At 53.0% G+C, this 25,461-nt stretch overlaps 1 protein-coding gene across 1 annotated transcript; it reads right to left on the bottom strand.

Moving 5' to 3' along the window:
* Positions 1-25,338, bottom strand: GPR26 (G protein-coupled receptor 26). Its single transcript, XM_049646591.1, has 3 exons — positions 24,671-25,338; positions 14,825-14,938; positions 1-232 (listed from the first exon to the last, which is right to left on the bottom strand). The coding sequence occupies exons 1-3, from the start codon at positions 25,336-25,338 to the stop codon at positions 1-3; spliced, it is 1,014 nt and encodes a 337-aa protein (XP_049502548.1).
* Between the last annotated feature and the right edge of the window lie 123 nt (positions 25,339-25,461).

Below are 25,461 nucleotides of genomic sequence, written 5' to 3'. Positions count from 1 at the left end.
TCACTCAGAGACCGGCAGAATGTTCTGGCTGTGGGAGTCGCCGGTGAGGCCCGAGGAGTGGAGGGAGCGCCGGTGGAGGATCCGGTTCAGGATCTCTTTGCAGCTTTTGCGGTACTGGTGTCGCAGCAGGGAGTACACAAAGGGGTCAGACGCGGCCTTGCTGTAGGCCAAGCACTTGGACAGCACCCCCCAGTGGGAGCCGATGGGCACCGAGGAGGACAGCTCCACCAGCCTGCGGAGACACGGGGACGCCGTTACTGAGAGCACAGCCTCCTGGCGAGCCTCAGCTTCCCGGGGCTGCGTCCTCAACAACAACGATGGCGACTGCGATTTACAACAGTAACAGTAACGGACGGTGGACATTCGCCAGGCACTTAGTTTGTTCCGGCTACTGGACTCACTGCATACTTTACACACGTGACTTCTTGGACCACCTGCCCCCCCTGCCCCCGGAGATGTGACTATCTCTGTTTTACGAGTGAGGAAATAGATGTCCAAGGAGGTTAAGTAATTTGCCTAAGGTCTCACGGCCAGCAAATTATAAAGGCAGGATTTGAACCCAGGTCTGTCTGACTCTGGAGCATAAGCTTACCTGAGAAATAGGCTAGTGGCTAATAGTGTCCTGGCCGCAGGCTCCGACTCTCCTGCTGTCCTGCTGTGTGACCCTGGGCAAGTCGCTTCCCTTCCTTGGGCCCGGAGGTTTTAGATGAAAACCGAGGCAGTTAATTAAGACCATCTCTACACTGTAACCGGAAGAGGCTGATTCTCTGCTTCGAGTCCAGCTCTGCCCTCCTGAGAAGGTGGCCTGGGAGGGAGGTCTGCGAATAATTTTGCAACCATTCTGCCAGCTCCCAGTACATCTTGCATCAGGAAGAATCTACAGATGGGGAAGGCCTCTTCCTAGGGTTGGGATTCGGGGGGGGCCCTTGGCAACGGCAGCAGTCAGGTACCCTAAAGTGACCCTCATTCTTTGGGAGGGGACAAGGGGAGACACAGCCCATGTTTCAAAGGGGTATTTTTCTGTAGGTCCCCCAGTGCCCATTGAACAACTCCATTTAATGGTGCCAATGCGAGACTGTGAGGAAATAAAGGCCTTCCTCTGTGTAATGGAATCCCCCCCCCCCAAATCAAGTCCCTTACTCTCCTTTCTCTACTGTGTCCAGCACCGTTGGCCATATTTGGACATTATGCAGCATGGGCACAAGGTAGAAAAGGCCACAGACTGAAGATCATAAGTTACCCTCTGTCCGCTGTCAAATGAGGAAATTGAGGCCCAGAGAGGAGACGGGGTTGCCCAGCGTCACACAGCAGATTGTGAGAGAGGAAGGTCCAGCGTCTGTGCCTTGGGATCTGGCACCTGTATTCTCCAGGGTGGGGGGGCGGGGTTTGCAGGATGACGGGAAGCAGTGGTTCTCAGTGTGGTGGGCCGCCCAGGTGAGGCCCCGGCTCCAGAAAGGACTGAGCTTGGGCTGTCACTCTGTGCGGCCAACCTGCGTGCTTTTCCTGGCTTCGGGCCGAGGCTGTGGGGACAAGCTCACGAAGGGAAGGAGGAGAAAGCCGGCGGGATCTGAGCCTCCTGTGCAATGCCCCTTTTTTGAACAGCCCCTTAACGAGCCCGTCTGAAGCCCCCCATTTGGCCTCCTGTTTCTGGCGCCATTGGCTACCCTTGCCCTCTGACCTCGCGGGGGCACGTGGCCTCGTTTCTGCTCATGTCCTTGTTAGCCCGAATGGGGAAATGGAGCTGTTAGCATTTGGGAAAGCTGTACTTTAAGAAACCTATTTTGGGAAGTGAGGACTTGAAGGGGACAAAAACCCTGAATTTAGAATTCACACCTAATAATGACAATGGAGTAGCTGAATGCCAACACATTGTCGCTACACAATGCCACACGGCCTTTCCAAAATGTCTGCTCTTCTATGTGTCGCTGAATTCAGTTCTTTGCATCCCTGGCCCTCCTGAGAGGATTCTTGAAAGAGCCAAGTATCATTAAACCATCCGGCAAGATCGGCAACATTATTATTTTGTAGATTTCACAGGCTAAAACTATTCAGGGCAATGTAAGATTTCACCACTGGATAATTAAGAGATAAAATGTACTTCAATCGCTTCTCGGAGATTTTATGTGAAGTCTGAATCCTCTGCCTGGTTCAGTAATAATCATCGCCAGCTGAGTGTCTACTTTGAGCAAAACAACTGATGTGCACAATCTCTCCTCTTCCAATTATCCTGTATCCTGTGTCCTGTAGGAGGTATCATTATTCCCATTTTACAGACAAGGAAATCAAGGCTCAGAGAGCCAGCGAAACCCGGTTCCACGCTACTGCTGCCCAAGTCCTGACTAAAGGCCACGCTGGGATTCAGATCCAGCCCCGCAGACGGGACCCGATGAGCTCTGCATCTCTCCCAGCCCCGGGACCGCTTCTCCACGGTCACGCGCTCCCCAGAACCTTGTCGCTTGCCCCCGTCCACAGTACACACAATGACTCCTGTTCCGAAAAGCCAGTGTGTGGCCCTTGTCAGGGCCTCCGGGCAAAGAGATGCTCTGGATCAGCACAGGCCTGGACACTGGTGTGGCTGCTGGGCCAGCCTGAAGTGGGGATACCCCTTCCGTGCTCGGGTGTGGCTGGCTGACCCACTTCCTGCCTTTCCTGTGCACATGGAACCCCCCGCCCCACGCTGTGCACCTGCTGTGGCTAGCTTTGCTCGGACCTAGCTCTGACAATTCCAAGTCTCCGTTTGTTTGAGGGCACCGAGAAGGGGCAAGGATTTCCACATTGCCACAACGGCTTCTTTCTAATTCTAGATCTGGGCAGGGATAGCACGTGGTTCCCTCCAGCTGACCTTTGACAGAGGGAATCCCCCAGCCCATCTCACACCAAGTCTAGCTCCGCTCACCCCCTCCGAGCGCCCTCCCCTCCAGGAGAGGGAGATTGCCAGTTCTGATCAGTCATATTCTCCTCGTGGGCAAGGTCACTGCGTGCTAGAAGGTTCCTGCCATGCTCTGCCTCTTCTCTCTTTAGTGAAAGAAAACTCCACGTGGTGGATTACTGAACTCCCCTCTCCTGCCCCTACCGACAGCTCTGACCCACGAGCCCTGAGTTTAGGGATTATCGGGCTTACGTGTAAAGCAGTCCTTTGTTTCCCTTTGTTATATCACCTCCTGGGTTGAATTATCTCCCCCAAATTCATGTGTTGAAGTCCTAACCCCCAATACCTCAGAATGTGACCTTACTTGGAAATGGGGTTGTTGCAGATGTAATCAGTTAAGATGGGGTCAGACTGGAGTCAGGTAGGCCCCTAACCCAGTGCGCCTGGTGTCCCTATAAAAGGGGGAAATTTGGACACAGATGCACAGGGCGAGAAGGCCATGTGAGGATGATGGCAGAGATTGTGTGATGCTTCTCTAAGCCAAGGAACGCCAGAGACTGACAGCAGACCCCCAGAAGCCAGGGGGGAGCCCTGGAACGGACTCCCCCTCATCCCTGGCCTCAGAAGGCACCAACCCTGCCATCACCTTGATCTTGAACTTCTAACCTCTGGAACTGACACGAGGCATTTCTATCGTTTAAGCCACTCGGTGAATGGTAGCCTGAGGAAGCCCATGGGCATGTAGGAGGCTGTTAGGCAGGACTGGTTGTTGTTGCCTTTAACAGCACAACGTGGCACCGAGCCCCCACCCCAGTCCTAGAGCCCCGTGTGCAGCAAGGTGGATGCCGGGGTTACAGAACCGTGAGGGCACTGCCTCTTCTCTGAGCCTCCTGCCCCCAGCCCCTGACCTTCCGTTAAGCACCGAAGTGACTCTCCACGTACTTACTGTCTGGGATGTGAACCAGAAAGACCTCTGCCAGCAGGCCCTGTGCAGGGGGAGACATTTATGCTTCTCTGCTCAAAATGCACCCAGGCCTCCTCCCAGAGCCCCCCGCCCCCCCCCCACAGTTCCTTGTGCATATCCCCTGGGGTGAGAGCCCACACTCTCATCAGCAGGGCAGGGGGAGGAGAGGGGAAGGGGGCCAGGAATCTGCTTTTCCAAGGGTTCCAGGCGACTCTGAGGCAGGTCGGGTCAGAGTTGCTCTGTGAGCCCCTGGGGGCGTCCCAGGATGGTGGGAGGTGTGAAATGCTACAGGGTGTGGGCCCGTTCACAACTCGGAAGCACAGCACAGAGATGTGTATTTTTCTGACTCAGGGCGCTGCAGAGCAGATCCCCGCAGATCCCCCGCCTCCACCGGTCCAATATGCCCGCCACCCCTTCTACACCCCTTTGTTCTGCATTTGTTGCAGGGGGTGAGGGATTCTTCCTGGGAGCCACGCTCTTCTCTCTTGGCAACAAACCCTCTGATCTGGGTCACTGGCAGGTCTCTGTCCTGGCTGTCACAGCCGAGGGCTGGAAGCCCTCCCCTCTCATCCCTCCCCTGCAGGCCCCACCCCCACCCAGCATCTGGGCCAGTCCCCGCCTCTGGAAGGAGGATGGGGGTACATTTGCCAGAACTCCATTCTCTGGACGCCCAGAGAGACCAATGTCTCAATTCTGCTCGACAATGAGAGTCCCCAAAGAAACCAAGTTCTGGGGTGAGGATAGGAACAGTAATACCGGCAGCTGTAGGCCCGGCAACACTTCTGGGTCCCCCAGGGCTCAGTGCTTCGATAGCCACTTCACAAACACTGCCTCAAGCCCCTGAGAGTGCTCCCCCTACGGTACAGAGGAGGAGCCATGGCAAAGTGATGCACCAGTCCACATGGCCTGGACGTGGAAACACCAGGATTTGAAGCCGGGGCTGTGGGTGCCAGGCTGCCCCTCCCACCTCCTGGACCCCGTTCCAGGGTACCGTCAAAGACCTTTACCTTCAACTCTCACACTTCACGTGGTAAATTGGCTCTTTCGTCCATTTTGAGCTTATTTTGTGTAGGGTGTAAGAAAGTGGTCCAGGTTCATTCCTCTGCCTGTCGCTGTCCAGTTTTCCCAGCACCACTTGCTGAAGAGACCGTCTTTATTCCATTGAATATTCTTTCCTGCTTTGTCAGAGATTGGCTGACCATACATTTGGGGGTCCATTTCTGGGTTCTCTATTCTGTTCCACTGATCTAAGTGTCTGTTTTTGTGCCAGTACCACACTGTCTTGATGATGACAGCTTTGCAATGCAGCTTGAAGTCCGGAATTGTGACGCCTCTGGCGTTGGTTTTCTTTTTCAACTTGGCTTTGGCTATTCGGGGTCTTTTCTGTTCCATACAAATTTTAGAATTGTTTGTTATAGCTCTGTGAAGAATGCTGGTGTTGCTAGATTGCTTTGGGTAGTACAGACATTTTTTCTTCCAGTCCATAAGCATGGAATGTTTTTCCATTTCTTTGTGGCTTCTTCAATTTCTCTCATAAGCTTTCTACAGTTTTAAGCATATAGATCTTTTTACCTCTTTGGTTAGGTTTATTCTTAGGTATTTTATGGGTTTTGGTGCAATTGTACATGGGACCTATTCTTTGATTTCTGTTTCTGCTGCTTCGTTGTTGGTGTATAGAAATGCAACTGATTTCTGTATGTTGATTTTATATCCTGAGACTTTGTTGAATTCACGTATCTGTTCTACCAGTTTCTTAAATACAGAGAACTAGCTGGGGGTTCCAGAGGGGAGGTGGTTGAGGGGATGGGCTAAATGGGCGATGGGCATTAAGGAGGGCACTGGTTGGGATGAGCACTGAGTGTTGTACGTAAGTGATGAATCACTAAATCCTATTCCTGAAACCATTATTATGCTCTATGCTAACTAACTTGGATTTAAATAAAATTAAAAAACAAAAACAGAAATAAAATATCATTGGACATAAGAAATGAAATAAGTGGTAAATTGGCACCCTCTCTTTCTATCTTACATGCCTCCATCATCTCTCCTGCCCCCACTGCCGTGTGCACACGCACACGTGTATACACACACATGCACACTGGGCACCAAAAGCAACACGGGCCTCAGAACATTCTTTGGGAAGCCAGCCTCAGGTCTGGAGAACCTGGTTTGTGTATTTGAAGACCTGTAAGTAATAAGCTGACACTTTACATTTTCGTGAGACATGAGAACGGAAGGCATTTTATTAAAAGAATATTAACACTGGACAAGCAACTGCATATTAAACCCCTCTGCCATCTACATAATTCCATGACTTTGAAAAGCCACAACAATGGTGCTGTCAGATCCACTAACGCTTCAAAGCCCCACTCTGGTGATTTGGGACAACCATAATTGTTTCTAAGCATATGTTGCTGCAAAGATAATAGCCTTACAAATGCTTCTAGACATGTGAATTTTAATTCAGAAAAATTTAATTAGAGCTTTTGGACGAGAATCCGTTGCAGATCTTCAGGCTCTGCTCAAACACTTGGAAAAAGTCAAATGTGACCTAGCAGGGCTTTGAGGGACACAAGAGCCAGTGTCGGTAATAGAAGGTAGTGGGGGCGCTTGGGTGGCTCAGTCGGTTAGGCGTCCGACTTTGGCTCGGGTCATGATCTCTCGGTCCGTGAGTTCAAGCCCCGCGTCGGGCTCTGTGCTGACAGCTCAGAGCCTGGAGCCTGTTTCAGATTCTGTGTCTCCCTCTCTCTCTAACCATCATGCATTCATGCTCTGTCTCTCTCTGTCTCAAAAATAAATAAACGTTAAAAAAAATTAAAAAAAAAAGAAGGTAGTGACTCCTATTTAGAGTGAAGGTGGAGATTTCCAAGTGTTCTCCACGGTCATCCGACATGCCCCAAGGTACAGGTGCCAGTGGCTCTTTGGTTGGTGCAGTTCAGGGACCTGTCTTTCTGAAAGGTATTTGCTGCACAGCCAGCACTGTGCCAACCAAGTCTACTGATGGCTCCAGCTGCCAGAGCTGATGGCCTCTGGGTCCTAGTCTAGGTCTACCCAAGCTGCTGTCAGCCGTGTGGGAGGCCAGAGGTGACTCCATGCAAACCCACCACTTCTTCTAGTGAAAGGTCTCACGTGCCTACCTGTCTTCACCTGTGGGTGCTGTAGGTGCTACGCCGGGTTCACACCGAGGTGCTTGGGCATAGGAAGTTAGATGGGTACCCACCCTGCAAATGGGCATCTCTGTATTTCCAGTTGCCTGGTCCCCAGGCTTTGGACATGTAGCATGGCTGCGAGGCTAAATGATTGCCAATAGGCTCGACACTGACCTTTAACCCTCGATTCTGCCAGTAGCTACTCTTGTGACCATAGATAACTCATCTCACCTCTCTGAGCCTCTGTAAGGTAAGGATTTTAGTGCTTACCTTGCAGGAGAGCTGTACTAGGTACAACCAGGTAGGCATTGGTACCTCCTAGGTGCATTACAGGTGTCCAATGACAGGTGACAGGTGCAGTTATGAAGACTTTGTGTTCTCCAAGAAGGGAAGCCTGAGAACCTATTTGAAGACCCGAATGGTTCTTGACTCAAGACTGATGCTTTCTTACCTGAGAAAGTTATCAGGCGGATGTGACTGGGGACAAAGAGAAGGACCCCCTCCCAGCCCACCGGGTCTTGATCAACTCAAAAAGGTGGCAGAGGTCACAGCAGAAGCCCCCTCTCTTCTGAGTAGGTCATGGCACAGCGTGCCTTCCTACAGCCTTATGGGAGCAGAGTGGGAACCACCATGTTCCCAGAAGAGAAGCAGATCAGTGCGGCGTGAGGCTTTGCACAGGCTTTGGTTTCAGGCAGACCCGAGCTGGAACCCTGGCCGGGTCCATTGCCAGGCAAGGCTAGTTCCCGTCTGAGCCTCAGTAGCCTCATCTTGAAATGAGGAGGTTATCGAGGCACGAAGAATGGCACAGCCCCGGGCACAGAGCAGGGACTTAACAGGATTATTCTCGGAGACACGGGGCTGGTTCTTTTCCTCTGGATTCCACACGGTCAGCCAGTTACTGCCTCAGTGGTTTTGACTGTTATTTCCATGCACAGGAGGGAGGCAGAGCATAATCCAGGAGACATCTAAGCAGATTGCCCTCCCCAACTGGGTGGTCGTCAGCCATTCCGTTGACGACTTGAATAGAGCCAGCATCAGAGGGAAGAGGAATTCGCCCCTTGTTTCCCCCTGCCCCACTGGTTGACTCGAGATGTCTTAGCTCAGCTTCTCCAGCCCTTGGACCTGGTCCAGCCCTTGGACCAGGACTTATACCATCAGCTTTCCCAGTTGGCTGGGCCTTTAGATTCAAGCTGATGTATACACACCAGCTTTCCTGAGTTTCTGGCTTACAGAGGGCAGATTGTGGGACTTCTCAGACTCTTTCTTTCTCTGTTTCTCTCTGTCTCTGTCTCTCTCTCTCTCTCTCTCTCTCTCTCTCTCTCTCTCATCTATCTATCTATCTATTATCTATCTATTATCTATCTATCTATCATCTATTATCTATCTATTATCTATCTACCTATCTATTATCTATTATCTATCTATATATATTATTTATCTATTATCTATCATTATCTATCTATCTATCTATTATCTAGCTATTATCTATCTATCTATCTATCTATCATCTATTATCTATTATCTATCTACCTATCTATTATCTATCTATATATATTATTTATCTATTATCTATCTATCTATCTCTCTATCATCTATTCCACTTGTCTGTTTGTCTGGAGGATCCTTATACAACACAGTCATTGACAAGCCTTGGTAATCTACCCCTGGTGGGTAAGAGGGTTCTGGGCCAGGGACTCACGGAGCCATGTCTGCGCGCCAGGCACTTCTCTGCCACAGCCACAGACGTGAGTGAGAAGCAGGGGAGGACCTTTCTGAGAGCTTGAAGAGCTGGTAGACAGCCCACTGAGGTTGGAAGCCCAGCCCCACCACTGACTCAGTGTGAGACTCTAGGCAATGCCACTGCCCCCCTGCAACCCTGTCCTCGATTTCCTCCTGGGTGAAGTGTACGTGTGTGTGTGTGTGTGTGTGTGTGTGAATGAGAGAGAGAGACAGAGAGAACTGGAGCTGTGGTTCTCAACACCACTCATGACTGGAATCTTCTAGGAGATTTTGAAACCACCAATGCCAGGAGCCACACCTGGCGATTCTAATCTCCAAGTTGGCAAACCACCGTGCCAGATTAGGAACTGAAGACGGCACAGCCCGTGTCTCACCTCCTCAGGCAGGGGAGACCTTCCTTCACTGCACGTCCCCGCCACTCCCAGCCCGGCTTCACGGTGCCTCTCAACACATGCTCAGGCTGGCCACCGACGCTTGGTCCCAGCTGGCCTGCAAGGTGCCACCGGCTTACGCTCCCTGGATGAGACGCCCATGAAGGGACCTTCCACTTCCAGTACCCATGGCTCTAGGTTCTCCATAAGGAATCATTTCCTACGAGAAGTTAAATTCTCAACTACATTTCCAGAGCAGGGCCCGTCTTCAGCTTCTTCTGAGACGGGGGCTCGAGTCTACACTTGGAAACCAGCTTGCGAAGAACAGAAGAATCAATCGCCCCCAGAAGCGCTAGCAAATCTCCATGCCAGTGTTGGTGGGGATAGACTGCGCTTCATTCCCTGCATGGGTTATCTGACGTATTCCCTACCAGCGATTGAGTTCTGCAGGCAATCCACATGTGGTTCTCATCCCGGACCCTCAGTAACATGGGACATTTTGGGGCAGGTTCTCTGGGAGTGAGCATGAGAGTGAATCCTGCCCCACTCCGACCCCACCGCACCCCGTGTGGCTGTGTGGACTTCTGACAGTGGAAATGTAGTTCTGATGGGACCCTGGCCATGCCCGGCACATGCCTAGAGCCCAGAGAGCTCCCTACGTGTGATGAGCACATTGGTGTATGTCCATCCCCCTGGGGTGTGCCTGGGACCTCTAGTGACCATCAACACAATGCATCTCACCAGAATCTCTTCTCCCCTCAGTCACAGAAGGGATGTAGGGGAGGGGTGAGGAGGGGGTAGGTGGTTCCAAGAGGGGTGTAACTTCAGGGGGACTAACCATGAGGATCTGCCAGCCACAAACTCCCCTGACACCCCTGGCTGGGGTCTGATATGTCCCCTCCTTCAGGACCTCCAAGATCCCCTGCCTCAGTGCACCTGTCCTGGTGGAGGGAGACAGTGATGTGGCCACTCTGTATACGCTCCTAGATAAACTCTGATACTGAGAAGGACATTGACCGTGGAGGGAAGGGAGGCAGGGAGTTCTGAGCACTCTTGCAGGGCATCAGGAATGGAGATCCCAGGGGGTTCCTGGTCAGTGAAGGATGAGTGATAAGAGCAGCCAGAGGTCAAGGGAAAGAGGGTGCTGGGAGGAAGGTCATCGACACAACTCATACCCCAGACCTCCCTGACTACAGACCAGTGCTGTTCAATGGGAAGAGAAGGCAAGCCACAGGTGGGAAAAGACGCAGGTAAAATTAATTTTAGCTGTATATTTTATCCCAGATATCACCATTTCACTATGGAATCAGTACAAAAAAGCGTATGTATGCTCATGCCAAGCCACGAAACTCAATATGCATTTACACCTATGGTACATCTCAATTCAGACAGGCCACGTTCAAGTGCTCTAAAAGGACCTGTGACCGGTGGACCCTACACAGGGCTCTAACTGCCTCATGCTGTCCCTTCTGCTTGGATTGTCCCTCCTGCATAGCCGAGCCCACTTCACAAGCCTGGTCCAGGAAGCTCCCTCCAGGAGAGCCACTGGACCCCGTCCCTATCAGATGACATGACATGGTGTTCTGTTTGGGTATGAGGGCCATGTCTACAGGGTCAATGTCCCCTCAGAGGGCATCTCTTGCAGGACCGCACCAACCCATGCCTCCTCTGCAGGGCCTTTTATACGCTGCGCACAGAGAAGGTGCCGGAAAAAATGTGTGTCAAAATGAAATGAGGGTATGTTTGCATATTGGATGAGGTTTGCTTAGGATGGCTCCTTTGTGCCTATAAGAAAGCTAAGACAGGAGCCGGATAGGGTAGTGACAGCAGGGGAAAGATAGTGCCTGAAACGAACGGTCCTGGGAAAGTTGGGCAGCCACGTGCAAAAGAATGAAACCGGACCGCTTCCTTACACCATACCCCAAAATAAACTCAAAATGGATTAAAGACCTAAATGTCAGACCTCAAACCATAAAACTTCTAAAAGAAAACACGGGCAGTAATGTCTCTGACATCAGCCACGGAAACACTTTTCTAGATCTGTCTCCTCTGGCAAGGGAAACAAAAGCAAAATTAAGCTCTTGGAGCCACACCAAAATAAAAAGCTTCTGCACAGCAAAGGAAACCATCAACAAAATGACAAGGCAACTAGGGAACGGGAGAAGATGTCTGGAAACGGCATATCTGAAAAGGGGTAACATTCAGAGTATATAAAGAACTTCTATAGCTCAACACACAAAGAACAATTAACCTAATAAAAAGACGAGCGGAGGACCTGACTTGACATTTTTTTTTTCAAAGAAGATACACGGATGGCCAATAGACACGTGAGAAAATGCTCAACATCACCCATCATCAGGGAAATGCAAATCAAACCCACAATGAGGAATCACCCCACACCTGTCGGAATGGCTAAAATCAAAATGACCAGAAACAACAAGTGTTGGTGAGGATGTGGAGAAAAAGGAACCCTCGTGCACTGAACTGGTGCAGCCGCTGTGGAGGTTCCTCAAAATATTAAAAGACAAGTACCATTTGATCAAGTTATCTCACCACTGGGTATTTACCCAAAGAAAATGAGACCACTAATTGGAAAAGATATATGAACACCTGTTCATAGCAGCATTATAGGTTCAACAGTCAAGATAAGGGAGCAGCCCAAGTGTCCATCGATGGACGAATGGAGAAAGAGGCGATATATACGTACAATGGAATATCACTGAAGCATAAAACAGAATGAAATCTCGCCATTAGCAACAACGTGGATGGATCTAGAGGGCATTGTGCTAGGTGAAATAAGTCAGTGAGAGAAAAGTACTACACGATGTCACTGATGTGTGGAATTTAAGAAACAAAAGGAGAAACCAAGGGAAGAAGAGACAGACAAAAAAAAACCAGACTTGTAGGTACAGAGAACAAAGTGGTGGTGACCAGAGGGAAGGCAGGTGGGGGGACGGATGAAACAGATAAAGGGCATCAAGAGTTCATTTGTCCTGGGGCGCCTGGGTGGCTCAGTCGGTGAAGCGTCCGACTTCAGCTCAGGTCATGATCTCACAGTCTGTGGGTTTGAGCCCTGCGTCGGGCTCTGTGCCGACAGCTCGGAGCCTGGACCCTGCTTCGGATTCTGTGTCTCCCTCTCTCTCTGCCCCTCCCCCGCTCACGCTCTGTCTGTCTCAAAAATAAATAAAAACATTAAAAAAAATTAAAAAAAAAAGAGTTCACTTGTCGTGATGAGTACTGAGTAATGTACACAATTGTTGGATCATTATACACGTGAAACTAATATAGCACGGTATGTTACTTATAACTCAACAAACAAATAAAATTAAAAATTTGCCACCTCCCCAAAAAAGAAAGAAAAGCAACAGCTGGGTAGATGGTGGTAGTGGGGCTGAGGGTAGCTTCACCAGAGCCATATTTTGTATTTGTGAGGTTTTCTCAGCATAGCTTTTTCTCCTTAGTACGTTGCCATTCATCCCCATCAAGGATGAACGGTTCTGTGAATATTTTTAAAAATCCCAAATGCATCAAATCCATTTGGAGGGAGCATATTGCATTGCGAATCTACCATCAATTTTACTGAAACGTTATTTTCTGGGCACCATTAGAGCAACCGAGCTATAATCAGAAAAAAGGAAAATTTTGTTGGGAAATGAGATTAAGCCAGAGAAAAAGCCAATAGTTTAAAGTTGGAGCCACATTACCTATTCTCCTCTGAGGGTTCAAGTTCCCGCCATTAGCCCACAGGTCCCCTTTCCTGTGGGATCTAAGAGGAGGGGCGCCTGCCTGCCCTCCCCTCCCGGTGCCTCTCTCCACAACGGATTTGATCCCCTCACTGCACGCACCAGCCAGTCCCAGGTCGGCCCGGGGGTGGGCGGGGGGGGGGGGCTCCAAGGACGAGGGAGGGAGTGCCAACCAACCATGCCAGGTCTGTGCTGCCCACGCTCAAATCCCATCAGTCCTCAAAACAACCCTAAGAGGCAGGCACTGCTCACTTGGATGGGACTGGAGGCAAAGAGAGGCGATATCACTGGCCCAAGGTCACACAGCAGGAAGGAGTGGAGCTATGGTTTGAACCCAGTGGGCACGTTCCAGAGCCCATGCTGGGAACCGTGCTGTGGCCCCGCCCTTGGACAGCAACAGAAACCTTCTCATCTCTGTTACAGCCTGGGTTTCGTGTCCCCTGGAAAACCTGATCTACACAAGCTCTGGCGTCCTGGCTGGATGTGGAGTGTCTAGACCAAAGGTTCTCCACCAGGGTGGAGGCTGATCCCCGGGGCCATGTCTGAAGACATTTCTAGTTGTTAAAACTGGGGAGCAGGAGGGAAGTAGTGGGTGAGTAGGGGACATGGTGCCCTTAACACCCTATGATGCACAGAGCGGCCTCCCCACAAAGGGAGTTCCACACAAGATGCCAGTAGTCTTGCGGTCTAGTGGACGGTTCTAGAAGGAAGAATTGATGGCTCTACTCTGCCTAGATCAGACCTATCCAGAGACCTGCAGACAGTCCTAGGTCCTTCTTTCAAAGCGAGATTTCGCCCAGAGGAAGCATCTGTGAAAAGAGAGTGAAAGACGCTCCAAGAGAAGACAGGGTGGGGGCTGCCGTGGTCGGGGGGGGGGGGCGGCAGGACCCCTAAGAGGAGGGGACAGATGCTCCCCTGGGCCAAAGAAAGAGGACAGCACCACAGGGAACCAGATATCAGCTTCTATCAGTAGAAGTATGGACGGGAGAAATGGGGAGACCTGGCTATTGTGGGCAAGTCCACTCTGGGAGCCAGTGAGGCCAGGAGTCCCTTCCAGGTCCCTGCCAGCTGGGGATGCCGGGATGCTAGGCTGTGTTCTCTTACAATCTCTCTCTCTCTCTCTCTCTCTCTCTCTCTCTCTCTCTCTCACACACACACACACACACACACACATACACCCACATACACACCTGCACAGATCCTACTTCCCAGGCTCAACATCCGCTTCCTACTCAAACATCAAAATCCCTTTTTTTATTGTCAACTTCTCAAATAGTTAAGCCATTTTGGATACAGAGTCATGGGGCTTTTTTTTTCCCCCCTCCAGTGTGCAAAATTGATTGGATGATACTTTTTTTTTTTTCCTCCCCCTGGCCAGACCACGGGAAGGAAATTCTGCAGCTAGAGCAGGCTGGCTTTTGGTACACACAGCCCTGAGGCCAGCGTGTCGTGCCCCGGCAGCAGTGGGGGGGTCGGTGAATGGGAGAGAAGGTCACCAGCTCACAACACCCGTACCAGAAGCAGGACACCCCCGGTGTGGCAGAGCAGACGGCATGTGGCCCCTGCTGTTGACCAGGGTGTCCTGGCTGAGGATGCCTGGGGGCTGGGCCGCACTGTGCTCAGTGGGCAGCGGGAACCCAACTGGGGCAGGGCGTTTTCCTCCTTCCATTCTCCCCTCCCCTCCCCTCCCCTGTCCTCTCCTCTCCTTTCCTGCCTCTTGGGGCCGGAGCCGAGGCCAAAGGGTTAGATGATGAATGAGCTGGGAATCAGGGGGAGACTCTTTCACCATCCCCTTCGGTTCTGAGTCACCATCCCCAACTGGAGGCTGAAGAGGCAAAGCGCGCGCCCTCCTTTTCACCAAACCCGTCCCGTGTGTCGCCCCCAACACGCTCTCTGGAAACGCGAGTCCGAGAGAGGCGGGTGCCTGCTCCAGGTCGCGCGGCTCCTGCTTTGCCCTCCAAAGCGAGAGGCCCGCAGGTCAGGCTCACCTGGTAATCACGTAGGGCGCAAAGCACACGAGGAAGGTCCCTATGAAGGTGCTGATCTTCTTGGTGGCGCGCTGCCGTCGCCTCTTCTGCTCCTCCAGACAGCGTTCCCGCACACTGCACGGAGAGGGGGCGAGAGGGCTTGCCGTTAGCGAACACAGGCCGGGCGCTGCGTGCAGGGACTCAGACAGGAGCCAGACAGACCCGAGGTCAAGTCCTGGCCCCAGGCGCGTGACCCTGGACACGGGCGTGACCTTGCGAAGCCTTCAGGGTCATCGTCTGTAAAATGTGCATGGTAATAGAATAGAATGCCACCAAGGGCTCTTTTGAGACTTGAATGCAAAAAAGCACACAGATGCGTGAAGGCGTTCAACGCAGAAAGCACAGAAAGCAATTAGCACAGTGCCCACGTGCAAATAAACTCATCCTTATTCCTCATGAAATTTCACCGATCACCTGCAATATGCCAGCACCAGAGTCCGTATTCTCTAAGTTATATCCCTAATTCTTTTTTTTAAATGTTTTAATGTTTATTTATTTTTGAGAGAGAGAGAGAGAGAGAGAGGGAGAGCAACTGGGGGAGGGGCAAAGAGAGAGGGAGACACAGAACCCGAAGCAGGCTCCAGGCTCCGAGCTGTCAGCACAGAGCCCGACGCGGGGCCCCAACCCACAAGCCGAGAGATCGTGACCTGAGCCGAAGTCAGATGCTTAACTGACCGAGCCTCCCAGGCGCCCCATTAAGATCTCTAACTCTTGTCTTTACCAACATAGATCCTTCCAGATGTGTTTTACCTGCCCTGTTTCACAAGGAAGGGCAGGAACTCAGAGAAGCCCAACGATTTGCTCAGCTGGTAAGTGGAGACGTGACTTGAACCCTCGTCCATGTTTCTCAAAGCTGGTCCTTTCGACCCGGGGTGGGCTGGACTCTGGGCACGCAGTGTGGCATGGGGCTTCCTTTCCTCCATGTCTTCAGCCCTGCGTCTTCCATCAAGAGCCTCAGCCTTGCCTGGAGCCACAGACACTATGTTCTGGGGTCACTGAAGGAGAAGTCACTTGATTCCTTCAGTGAAGCCAAGAGACTGTCCCAACGAGGGACACGGCCTTGAGGATGGAATCAGGAGCCTGCTGTCTATGCTTCCAACCACACCCTGGTCCTGACTCCACTTGCGCTAGGACCTTTCGGGAACTGACATCTCACGCCAGCTGAGAGAAGTGGTTTGCGTAACCCCTTTCCTGCAGCCACGGGGTAATTCATGAGCAACAGCGAGCTGTCCATTACCACCGTCAGAGAGCCAGAAAGGCAAGGCCAGCCACGGGGTTTCCCACGCCCCATCCCCTGGCATTCCACGTGGGCATGTGTTCCTACCGTTTCTTTTTGAAATAAATCACATCACTCCGAAAATGAGCAAGGAGGAAGACCGTGGACAGAGTCGCCCAGGAAGTGGAGATAACCTAGCAGATCCAGGCCCGTGCAGCAGTGACCTGGCTCCACAACGAGGCCAAGTGTGTTCAAGGAAAGCAAGGTGCGGAGAGAAGGTGCACGAGCCAAGTTCCCAGCAGCATTAACGCCGGGGCACCCTCCCCTGCCCCCCGCCAGGACTATCATTTTAACACGGAATCAAAACCCTTCTTCGCCCTGTTTCTGATCACAGGTGGGCAATTCCACATCAGACTGGATTGAAGGCGCTTGAAATTCTTGCAGGATTGTTTCCCCTCGGCTCAGAATGTGGAGCTGGGAACTGGAGTTTGGCTCGGTAGGTACAGGTTTCACACTGGCTGAAAAATGATTACTCTTAAGTCACGTTACTCATTTCTAACAACCAACGTTAGTAACAACCCACGTTCCTTGCGTCTTTAATTCTTGCCCTTTGCAGACACTGTGATGGAGGCTCAGGTGCTTGAGTGTGTTTGATGCTCACCATGTCTCTAGAAACGGAGGACTGGTACAATGGTAGCCTTCTTTTCGGATAAGGAAATGAGGCACAGAGAAGATAAGTAACTTGCTCAACATCACACAGCTGGTGAGTAGTGGTGGTAGGGTGACCAGCTTGTCCTGGGTAATCGGGACTGTCCCAGTTTTTTAAATTGATTGATTGATTAATTGGAGAGAGAGAGAGAGAGAGAGAGAGAGAGAGTGCGCAATCATGGGCACGGGTGTGGGGGAGGGGCAGAGGGAGAGAGAATCCCAAGCAGGCTCCACACTCAGCACAGAGCCCGACACAGGGCTCGATCCCACGACCCCAGGATTATGACCTGAGCCGAAATCCGGAGTCAGATGCTCAACCGACTGAGCCACCCGGGTGCCCCTGGACTGTCCCAGTTTTAAGACGGAAAGTGCCATGTCTGAGGAATCCCCCCCCCCACCCCGCCCAACACCACCTAGGACAAACCAGGACAGTCGGTCGTCCTAGGGGATGGCAGGATCTGAGCTCAGGCCATCTGGCTCTGGAGCCTTGAGTGTCACCTCCCAAGTAGTTCGGGTCATCACATACCCCTAGGGAGGCATCCAGAAAAATCTGAAGAATACAGCTCATGGGGCAGGAAGACTGGGGGGACTTTGCCTGAGGCCACAGAGCAACAGTCAGTCTTAATCGCCTCGCTTTCCATTTATACGTGGGTCTCTGCAGATTCTCCTACCAATGTCCTCTGGCTCCTGTGACATGTGTGTGATATGGGTGGGTGTGGAGAGAAAGCATAGGTCCCTACCCAGAAGGCCTGGGTGCAGTGAGGTAACCGACTCATCTTGGTCTGTCTGGGATGTCCTGATTCTAACACCCAAAGCCCTGCATCCTAGGAGAGCCCGGTCAGTACTCGGCAAACCGGGACAAGGGTCGCCCTAGGGCACAATGTGTTTGGCCCAGTCTCCATAACACAGGCCTGGTTGTTTCAATATTAAGGTATTGCCCTCCAAACGTTCACGTAATTGACTCGAGAACCGTTGGAGATTTGAGACCTGAGCCGGATGTCCTGAGCCATCATGGTATACTCACCCCACGAGAGAAGCAGAGCATTCTGGGCATCCCCTAAAAAACGAGCGCCAAGTTCATATAAATGAGGGTGGCACCGGGGCTGGGCCCTCCTCCCATCTGTGGCCCTGACGATGCTGTCCATTTCGCAGATGCTTTGGAATAACCCCAGTGAATGAAAGAGCTGTGGGTTGGATGTCCTAGTCCCAGCTCCGCCCTCACTGCTGTGTGGCCTTGGGGAAGTCACTCAATCTCTCTGAACCTGGTTCCTCATTTATCCAAGGGGAATCTCATAATAGCTGTAAGCAGAGCCACCATTGATCAGGGACAGAAATGACTCACCAGCTACCAAGCTCTGGAGGAGCGAGGAGCTTCCTCCAGTACTCCCCCGGAGGAAACGAGGTCGCTGCTGCAGGGCTGAGGACCCCGACGGTCTCCCCTCTCTCCCTGCTGCACCAGATAATCCTGCCTTAACCCCATGAGGAACACTTAAAAGCAGATGTTGGCAAAAGCTTTGGAGGCCTTCAGAAGGACAAACGGACGCATTGCAGTGACCCAGAGGAACAAAATGGACACTGTCCAGGCTAGAATGATCAATGTCATTCCCGTTCACTGTAAAAATCTACGGGGAAAATTTTTATCTGTTCCTGCAAAGCTTTGGCAGCAGGGAGAATTAAACAGCAAGCACTCTGCAGACATGTTACTTCCGTGGGTGCCCCCAGTTCAAAGCTCGACATCTCACACCCAGAAAGCACCCAGTGAGTATATGTTAGGTACGTACACGTGTACATTTCCTCACACCTCTTAGGAAAAGTGAGTCTCCATTATTTTTTTAAGTGACTTCCTCAAAAGAGATGCTAGAAACCTGTCTCTAAAACAGATTCTTTTAAGGGAGCCTTAAAAGTCTTGAGCCTATTAAAGGACAAAGCACGGCTCATCGATGGATGTTAAGGCCATCACTAATAGTGAAGTACTAAGCATGTGGCACCTGGGCCAGACTTCTGGGTTCAGATCCAGGCTTCACCCTTCCATTGCTGTGTGGCTGTAGGCAAGTCACACAGCCTCTCTGTTCATCAGCTGCCTCATCTCTAAAATGCTGGTTATAACAGTACCCATCTCACAGGCTCCTCTCGAGGTGAACACCCACAAAGTATCCAGGGCGGTGCCTGACTCAGAGTAAGCACTCAGTAAGGGCTAACCATGATGAGTATGTATTCAACACGTTTACTGAACAATTACCATGTTCTAGTACTACCTTGAACTCCAAAATCACAGGGCTCCCTCCCACTGCAAAAGTTTTCTTTCTGCCCTGTTTGAGGGAGAGACAGACAGAAACAGGTGCGCCCGGAAGCTTGCCAGAGGGGCTGTGAGCTGGTCCTGACTCTTATGCTGCCTGGGTGACCCTCTGTGGCCTCCAGGAACCCGGTGGCTGCTGTCCTAATGGCACCTGGCCATCAGCACCTGGCGGGCTGTAGGTGTCTGTGCTGGATGTTGGCTTCCGGTGAGCATCCACGCGGGCCGGGTCATGTCTCTGCTCTGAGACAGACTGGCTAGACTCCACGGTCACACAGTCACGCGCGGTACGGAAAATCCCCGCATCCACCCAACCCAGCTCACGGATGGGGAAAGTGAGGCTCAGAGAAGACAGGGACTTGACCCTGATGAGAGAGTGAGGTGCCGACAGAACTAGAACCTGGTTGCTGACGCCCAGTCTGGCGCTCCTGGCCAGGAACCACACGGCTGCTTCCCTGAGCCCCTGCAAGGGGACGGACCCATCCTCCCTGCTCGGAGCTCCCCCGATTTCTGGGGAAGGACGGGGGATGGCAGGAGAAGGAGGGCAGGGCAGCAGGGCAACCCTCTTGCTTATCATTACTGTTAAGCGCAGTAGGAGAGCAGCTCGCCCAGAACAACATCATAAAATCATTCCGCTCTCGCTCTCATTTTTTTCCCCACCATAGCTTTGCAAACCTGAGTTCCCTGAACTCTCATAGCCCTGTGAGCTATTGTTTTATTTATTTGCAGATGAGGACACTGAGGGCCAGAAGGGTTTATGCCCTGCCCAGGATCCCACAGCGAGTTTGGGACAGAAATAATGGGGACTCATTCCAGCGCTCCTGACTCTAAGACCTGGGGCGTCTCCCCCAGATCCCACTGCACCCCCACCGGATCACAGAGCAAGAAGCAAGCTGTGTCTCGCCACACTAACGCCTTCTCCGGATATTCCTGGGCACGGGGGTAGTGGCTGGAGTCCTCGGACTCGTGGGCAGAATCTCCAGATTCTGAGGGGCCCCAGATTCCCCTGGCCAGGAGCATTCACCCAGAGTCCGAGCATGTACATCAGTGTGGGGGTTCCTGAGGGCCGCGACAGGACACAGGGCTTCCTTGTGACAGAGAGATGGGCTCTCCGGCATTGTGACATGTGGAGCCAGAGAGCTGCTTCCCAGGAGGCTCCAATAAACGGCAAAGGGAATGGAGAAGCCAGGTAATGTCTGAAAAGTGAGTAAATGAGGAAGTCACGGCCGAAATCTTCCAGTCCCAGACACCTCCGTGCCCAGCACGATGGTCTGGGCCTTCGGTGGTCCCCGGATGACTGGAGTCGGTCCTGAGCACACGCTCCGAGTACTCCCGGGGTGGTCCAGATTTGTTTTCTGGGCTTTTAGAATAAAACAAAAGGCAAGGGGACAGGCTGAGCCACGGTGGAGCAGACCTTGAGGCTGGGGTCAGCACACTAGTGCGAAAAGTCGTGTCCTCAGACCTCACACGGAGGGGCCCTGTCCTGGGTCCTGGACATTGGAGGGACGACGCCCCTCTCATGAAATGAAGACTTCATGTGCCCACCCAGAGCCCACAGCATCCATTCTAGACCAAGTACCTGGAACCTGGACCCCACGTACCTGGAACACAGAACTCCCTGCCCAGATGCCCTGATCCTGCGTCCAGAATGTGTGCCGGCATTCCTCCCCGGGCCCATTCATCCTCACAAGGGTGGACGATGCCAGATGCGTGCCCGGCTCGGGGCCTGAGGAGCGGAGGCTCCCTGCGGTACTGGGTAGGGGTGGGGAGGAGAGGCAGGGGCTGTGTGCTCGGAGCCCGTCCAGCTCTCCCCGCCATGTACGAGGCTGAACTCCAAGGAGCTCGAGAATTCTAAATTTGAACCCAGGCTTGCAAAGTGTTATAAATATACACTTGTCAAGGTAGGAGGATAGAACATATTTCATTTAACAGTTTGTAAGCTTAATTTAGAACTTCTAAATATTTATATAGATGGTTTGTGAGCCTCTATGGGCACTTTTGTCCCACCCATAAATCTCAGGGGCAGAACTAGGCACAAGTTTGGACTTGAGCCACGTTCTAGATCTGTTCAATTAGGAAGTGCCCTACCTTCCTTCCCTGGGTCTCCCAATTTCCTCACCTATAAAATCAAGGGCACAGTGGGGGTTATCTCTACAGGCCCTTGCGAGTCTATGCCACAACTCCAACGTCCTCCAGGGTTGGCACTTAACCGACCGTTGGCCGACCCTGACCACGAGGATAAGTATGCTTCACCAACATTCTGCTCTGCTCTGAAATCACTGACCTGTGCCAGCCAAGTGGCAGCCCTCAGCTGCATTGGGAGATGCAGGGATCCAGCCTCGGTGCCCCAGCCCCCACCTATGTCCCACGTCAGAGGACAGCCCAAGTCTCTGGCAGCACGGGGGACAGGACCGGCTACAACTAGTCCAGAGCTATGGTCTGGGAGAACAGAACCACACAGTCTGAGCAATCAGAGGACCAGGTAGGTAATAAATATTAGGAATTCCTAATTGCTTTATGAATGTCACAACTTGAGACACCACGGTAGAAAGACAGGAGTGGGAAATGTCTCTTGGGACAGATTTAATTTAAGACAGAGGGTCCCCGACCTTTTGACGGTATCGAAACAAAGGAGTCCAGACCGCCACTTGCTGCTACGTTAAACACTCTGTGGGAAGAACAGGCACCACTGGGGAGCTTCCTGACAAATGTCACCCGGGCCTCAGGGAATTGAAAATGGGTCCCTTCTAATTAAGTCCCAGGAGGCCATTAGTGTGGTGGCTGTTAAGTAAAACCTCCAGCGAGTGGAGCCTCCACCTGCCGCCCTGGCCGTCCAGATAAGGAAACCCGGGTTCTGCTGATCCCCAGGTGTCCTGGCTGTCAGCACGAAACCAGCCCAGGAGGCTTGGCTGATATTTCTGGAGGCTTTGCGCCTAGGACCTGGAGGTTCTAGATGCAGTCTTCTCCATCAGACCACACTAGCTGCACAGTTTCTCATTTGTGGCGAGGAAGAGTTTGGAGATGCCAAGAAAGAAGGCTGTGGATCAGCTGTCAGGAGGCTGTTGCCCTCCTCTGTGGCCCATTACCTACCCTCTTGCTCTGGGGACCTGGGGACAGAAGGCAGATTGGGTTCATTGAAGGGACAGTGCCATCATATCTGCCCACTCTGCCATAACCTCTTGCCAGCCCTCAGCCAGTGGGGCCTGTCTGAACTGGCCAAAGGCAATTCCTGTCCCAGAAGCCCTTCCTTTCCCCAGTACGGATTAATGCAGGCCCTGCAGGCCCCATGGCATCAGAAGTAGGAGCTTCTGAAAGCATCCTGGAGCTTAGAAGAGTTCAAGGTTCCCCTCGAGGGGATCAGAGAGAGCATAGGGGACTGGAGGCGAGCAGAGCAGCAGCCTGGAGTCAGTGACAGATCTGCAATGTTTGCGAGAGTGGAGATGGCCCTATATCCTACATGGGCTAAAAAGGAGCCACAGCCCCTCCTGTTCTGGAACATGGAGGGACAGGAGGGATGGGATTTGTACTGGTCTGAATAAGGACAGATTCCTCTCCTGACTCAAACCCTCCTCTACTTAGACTCATGGTTAGTGACCCTGCTATGGGAATCTATAGTATTCAACAACATTGCCTACAGCATCTAAAACAGCCCTGGTCAAGTCTTAAGGATGCACCTGTTGTTGTTTTTTTTAATTAAGTTTTATTTATTAAGATTTATTTATTTCTTTATTTATTTAGAGACATGGGGAAGGGCAGAGAGAGAGGGAGAGAGAATCCCAAGCAGGCTCCATGCAGAGCCCGACACAGGGCTCGATCCCACAGACCCTGAGATCATGACCTGAGCCCAAATCAAGAGTCAGACGCTTCACCGACTGAGTCACCCAGGCGTCCCCTACAGATGCACCTTCCAAAGCAAGGTCCTCACACCCCAGGAGGTCGGAACGGGAACAGCTCTGCAATTATGGCTGCAGAATATTTCCTTAAGCGACACTGAACCATGAATAGACACAGGCAGTGAGTCAGCCCAGGTTAGTGTGCACGTATGTCCCCTGGGACATGTGCACATGTGGTGCCCTGTCTGCTCGACACGCGGTTTACACATGACCACATGCGATTGGGCAAGTGAAGCTCACACATTTGCACACATGGGTTCATATGCCCTGGTGTCTGTGCTATTGGTCATTCACGTGTACATACTGTGAATGATTCCATAAGGAAGATTCTGTGGCTAGAAGCTTTGGCCCAGCATGTAATGCGGAAGGGCCATTCTGGGGGGTTGGGGGGGGGAAGCAACGAATACATACACGCATGCCTGTGTATGTGCGGACACAGTGAAGTTTAAGGACTTTTCTTTCTATGGCTCAACGGGCAGAAACAACTCACACTGAAGGAACCCTCGCTCAAACTGACACCTCCAGTCTGACCCCTCTCAGTCACGATCCTGCTTCCCCTTGGATGGGGAGGGGCATTCACACCCTGAGGAAGGAGCTCCCTCACTGCCCCCAGCAACCCTCCCCCTTAGGAGCTCTCTGTCTGCCTCACTTTCTGCACCATCTGGAAGCCACAGCCCCCTTACTTAGGACCCGGGCGACAGAGGGGGCGCCCGTCCTTCCCTGGGACGATGGGATCTAAAACAGCAGAGAAATCAGAGACACCACCAGCCGTTTCCTTCCTTGGTTTCCTACTCTCATAATAAAAACCAAGGTGAGCTCAGGACACCTCGGCTGAGAGTCTCCCCCTTCCCTCCCTGAGATGCTCCCAAGGATGGCAGGAGCTCCCAGGGTGTAGCCGCACCTGAGCCACCCACCCTGATCTGCCTTTCTGAGACAGCGGCAGGTGACGGTGGAGGCGGTGTGGACAGGTTTTGTCCCAGGAGCCTCGTGGGTGACGCTCTCCCTCTGCAGGGACCTCCGGGCTCCAAGTCTGGGAGACACGGGACAGTGCTGTCCGGGAAGAGCAAGATCCCCCCTCCAGTCCCCTTAGAGCCCCTCAGATGCTCCTTTAAGGTCCCACAGAGGAAGGTGCAGCCTGAGGACTCACACAACAGGGGATCTGGAGACAGCGGCCGCCCCCGACCCCAGAGAGAGGAAAGACCCAGAAGAGCAGCACTTCCTTGCTGGAAGAGCTCTAGAGGGGCTCCTCAAGCGACTAGGCCACACTCTCGGGGCCTGATTAGAACCTATTCAAGCAGTGAATAGAGATCACTGCCCTCTCCGCAGGCTTTCTAAAGTGAAAACGACAAAGACACGCAGGACTCTCCGAAGCTCTACGAAGTGCTGACTCTGTGCTTTCTACCCCGATGCTTCAAAAACTGCACATACTGGGTCACCCCTGCTTTTGGTGGCCCTGCTTTGTGGACGTTCTAGGCACCTGTCTCAAGACTGGCAGCATTGGGCCCTCCCCCCACCTCAGGTTTTCGAAGAAAGAAGGGAGGCACCGTGGCAAGGGGGCCTGCCCGAGGTCGCACCCTGGGGCGTGGGGGGTGGGGGGTGGGAAACACAGGGACCCCCCCCTTCCTCCTGCCACGAGCCCTCCCGGAACCGAGTCCCCCGCGGCCCTCCCCAGGGCCCTCCCCGCGGCCCCCCCTCACCTGGGGTGGATGTCCACGAGCAGCACGAGCGTCTGCATGGTGATCACGTCGATGCGCTTGCAGTGGAAGCGAGCCACCTTGAGCACCTTGAGGTACGTGCAGCAGAGCACGACGAAGGACAGCAGGAAGCTGAGCGCGTGGAAGGCGCCCGTGAAGACGGCGAAGCGCAGGCGCTCGTCCGGCCGCCGGCTGCACAGCGTGCACGACGCGTACAGCTGGTGGAAGCCGAGCCAGGACAGGGCGAGCGCGGCGGCGGGGAAGGCGAGCGCGTGCAGCCACGTGTAGGCCACCATGAGCGCGGCGTCGCGGAGGCGCATCTTGGCGCGGTAGCTCAGGGGGAAGACCACGGCCACCCAGCGGTCGATGCTGAGCGCGGCCATGCTGAGCATGGAGTTGGTGGCCAGGAAGGTGTCGAGGAAGGCGGCCAGGCGGCACAGGCGGTCGCCGGCCGGCTGCCGCTGCGCCACGACGCCGGCCAGCGTGAGCGGCATGTTGAGCACGGTGCACAGCAGGTTGCCGCACGTGAGGTTCAGGGTGAAGAGCGCGGGCGCCTGGCGCCGGATGTCGGCGCTGTGCAGGAGGCAGAGCAGCACCAGCGCGTTGGCCAGCAGCGAGACGCCCATCGTGCCCACCAGCAGCCCCGCCAGGCCCGCGTCCCACGAGTTCATGGTGCGTCAGGGCCCGCAACCCGGCGCCGCCATGGCGCCCCCGCCGCCGCTCGGCCCCGCGGCGCCGCCCCCGCCCCGCGCCCCCCCGGCCCCCGCGCTAGCAAAAGAGCGCCGACGATACAA

This window comes from Panthera uncia, chromosome D2, assembly GCF_023721935.1.
Source record: "Panthera uncia isolate 11264 chromosome D2, Puncia_PCG_1.0, whole genome shotgun sequence".
Classification (NCBI taxonomy): domain Eukaryota; kingdom Metazoa; phylum Chordata; class Mammalia; order Carnivora; family Felidae; genus Panthera; species Panthera uncia.
The sequence above is the reverse complement of the archived record's forward strand: the minus strand, read 5'-3'. Positions and strand labels throughout refer to the sequence as shown.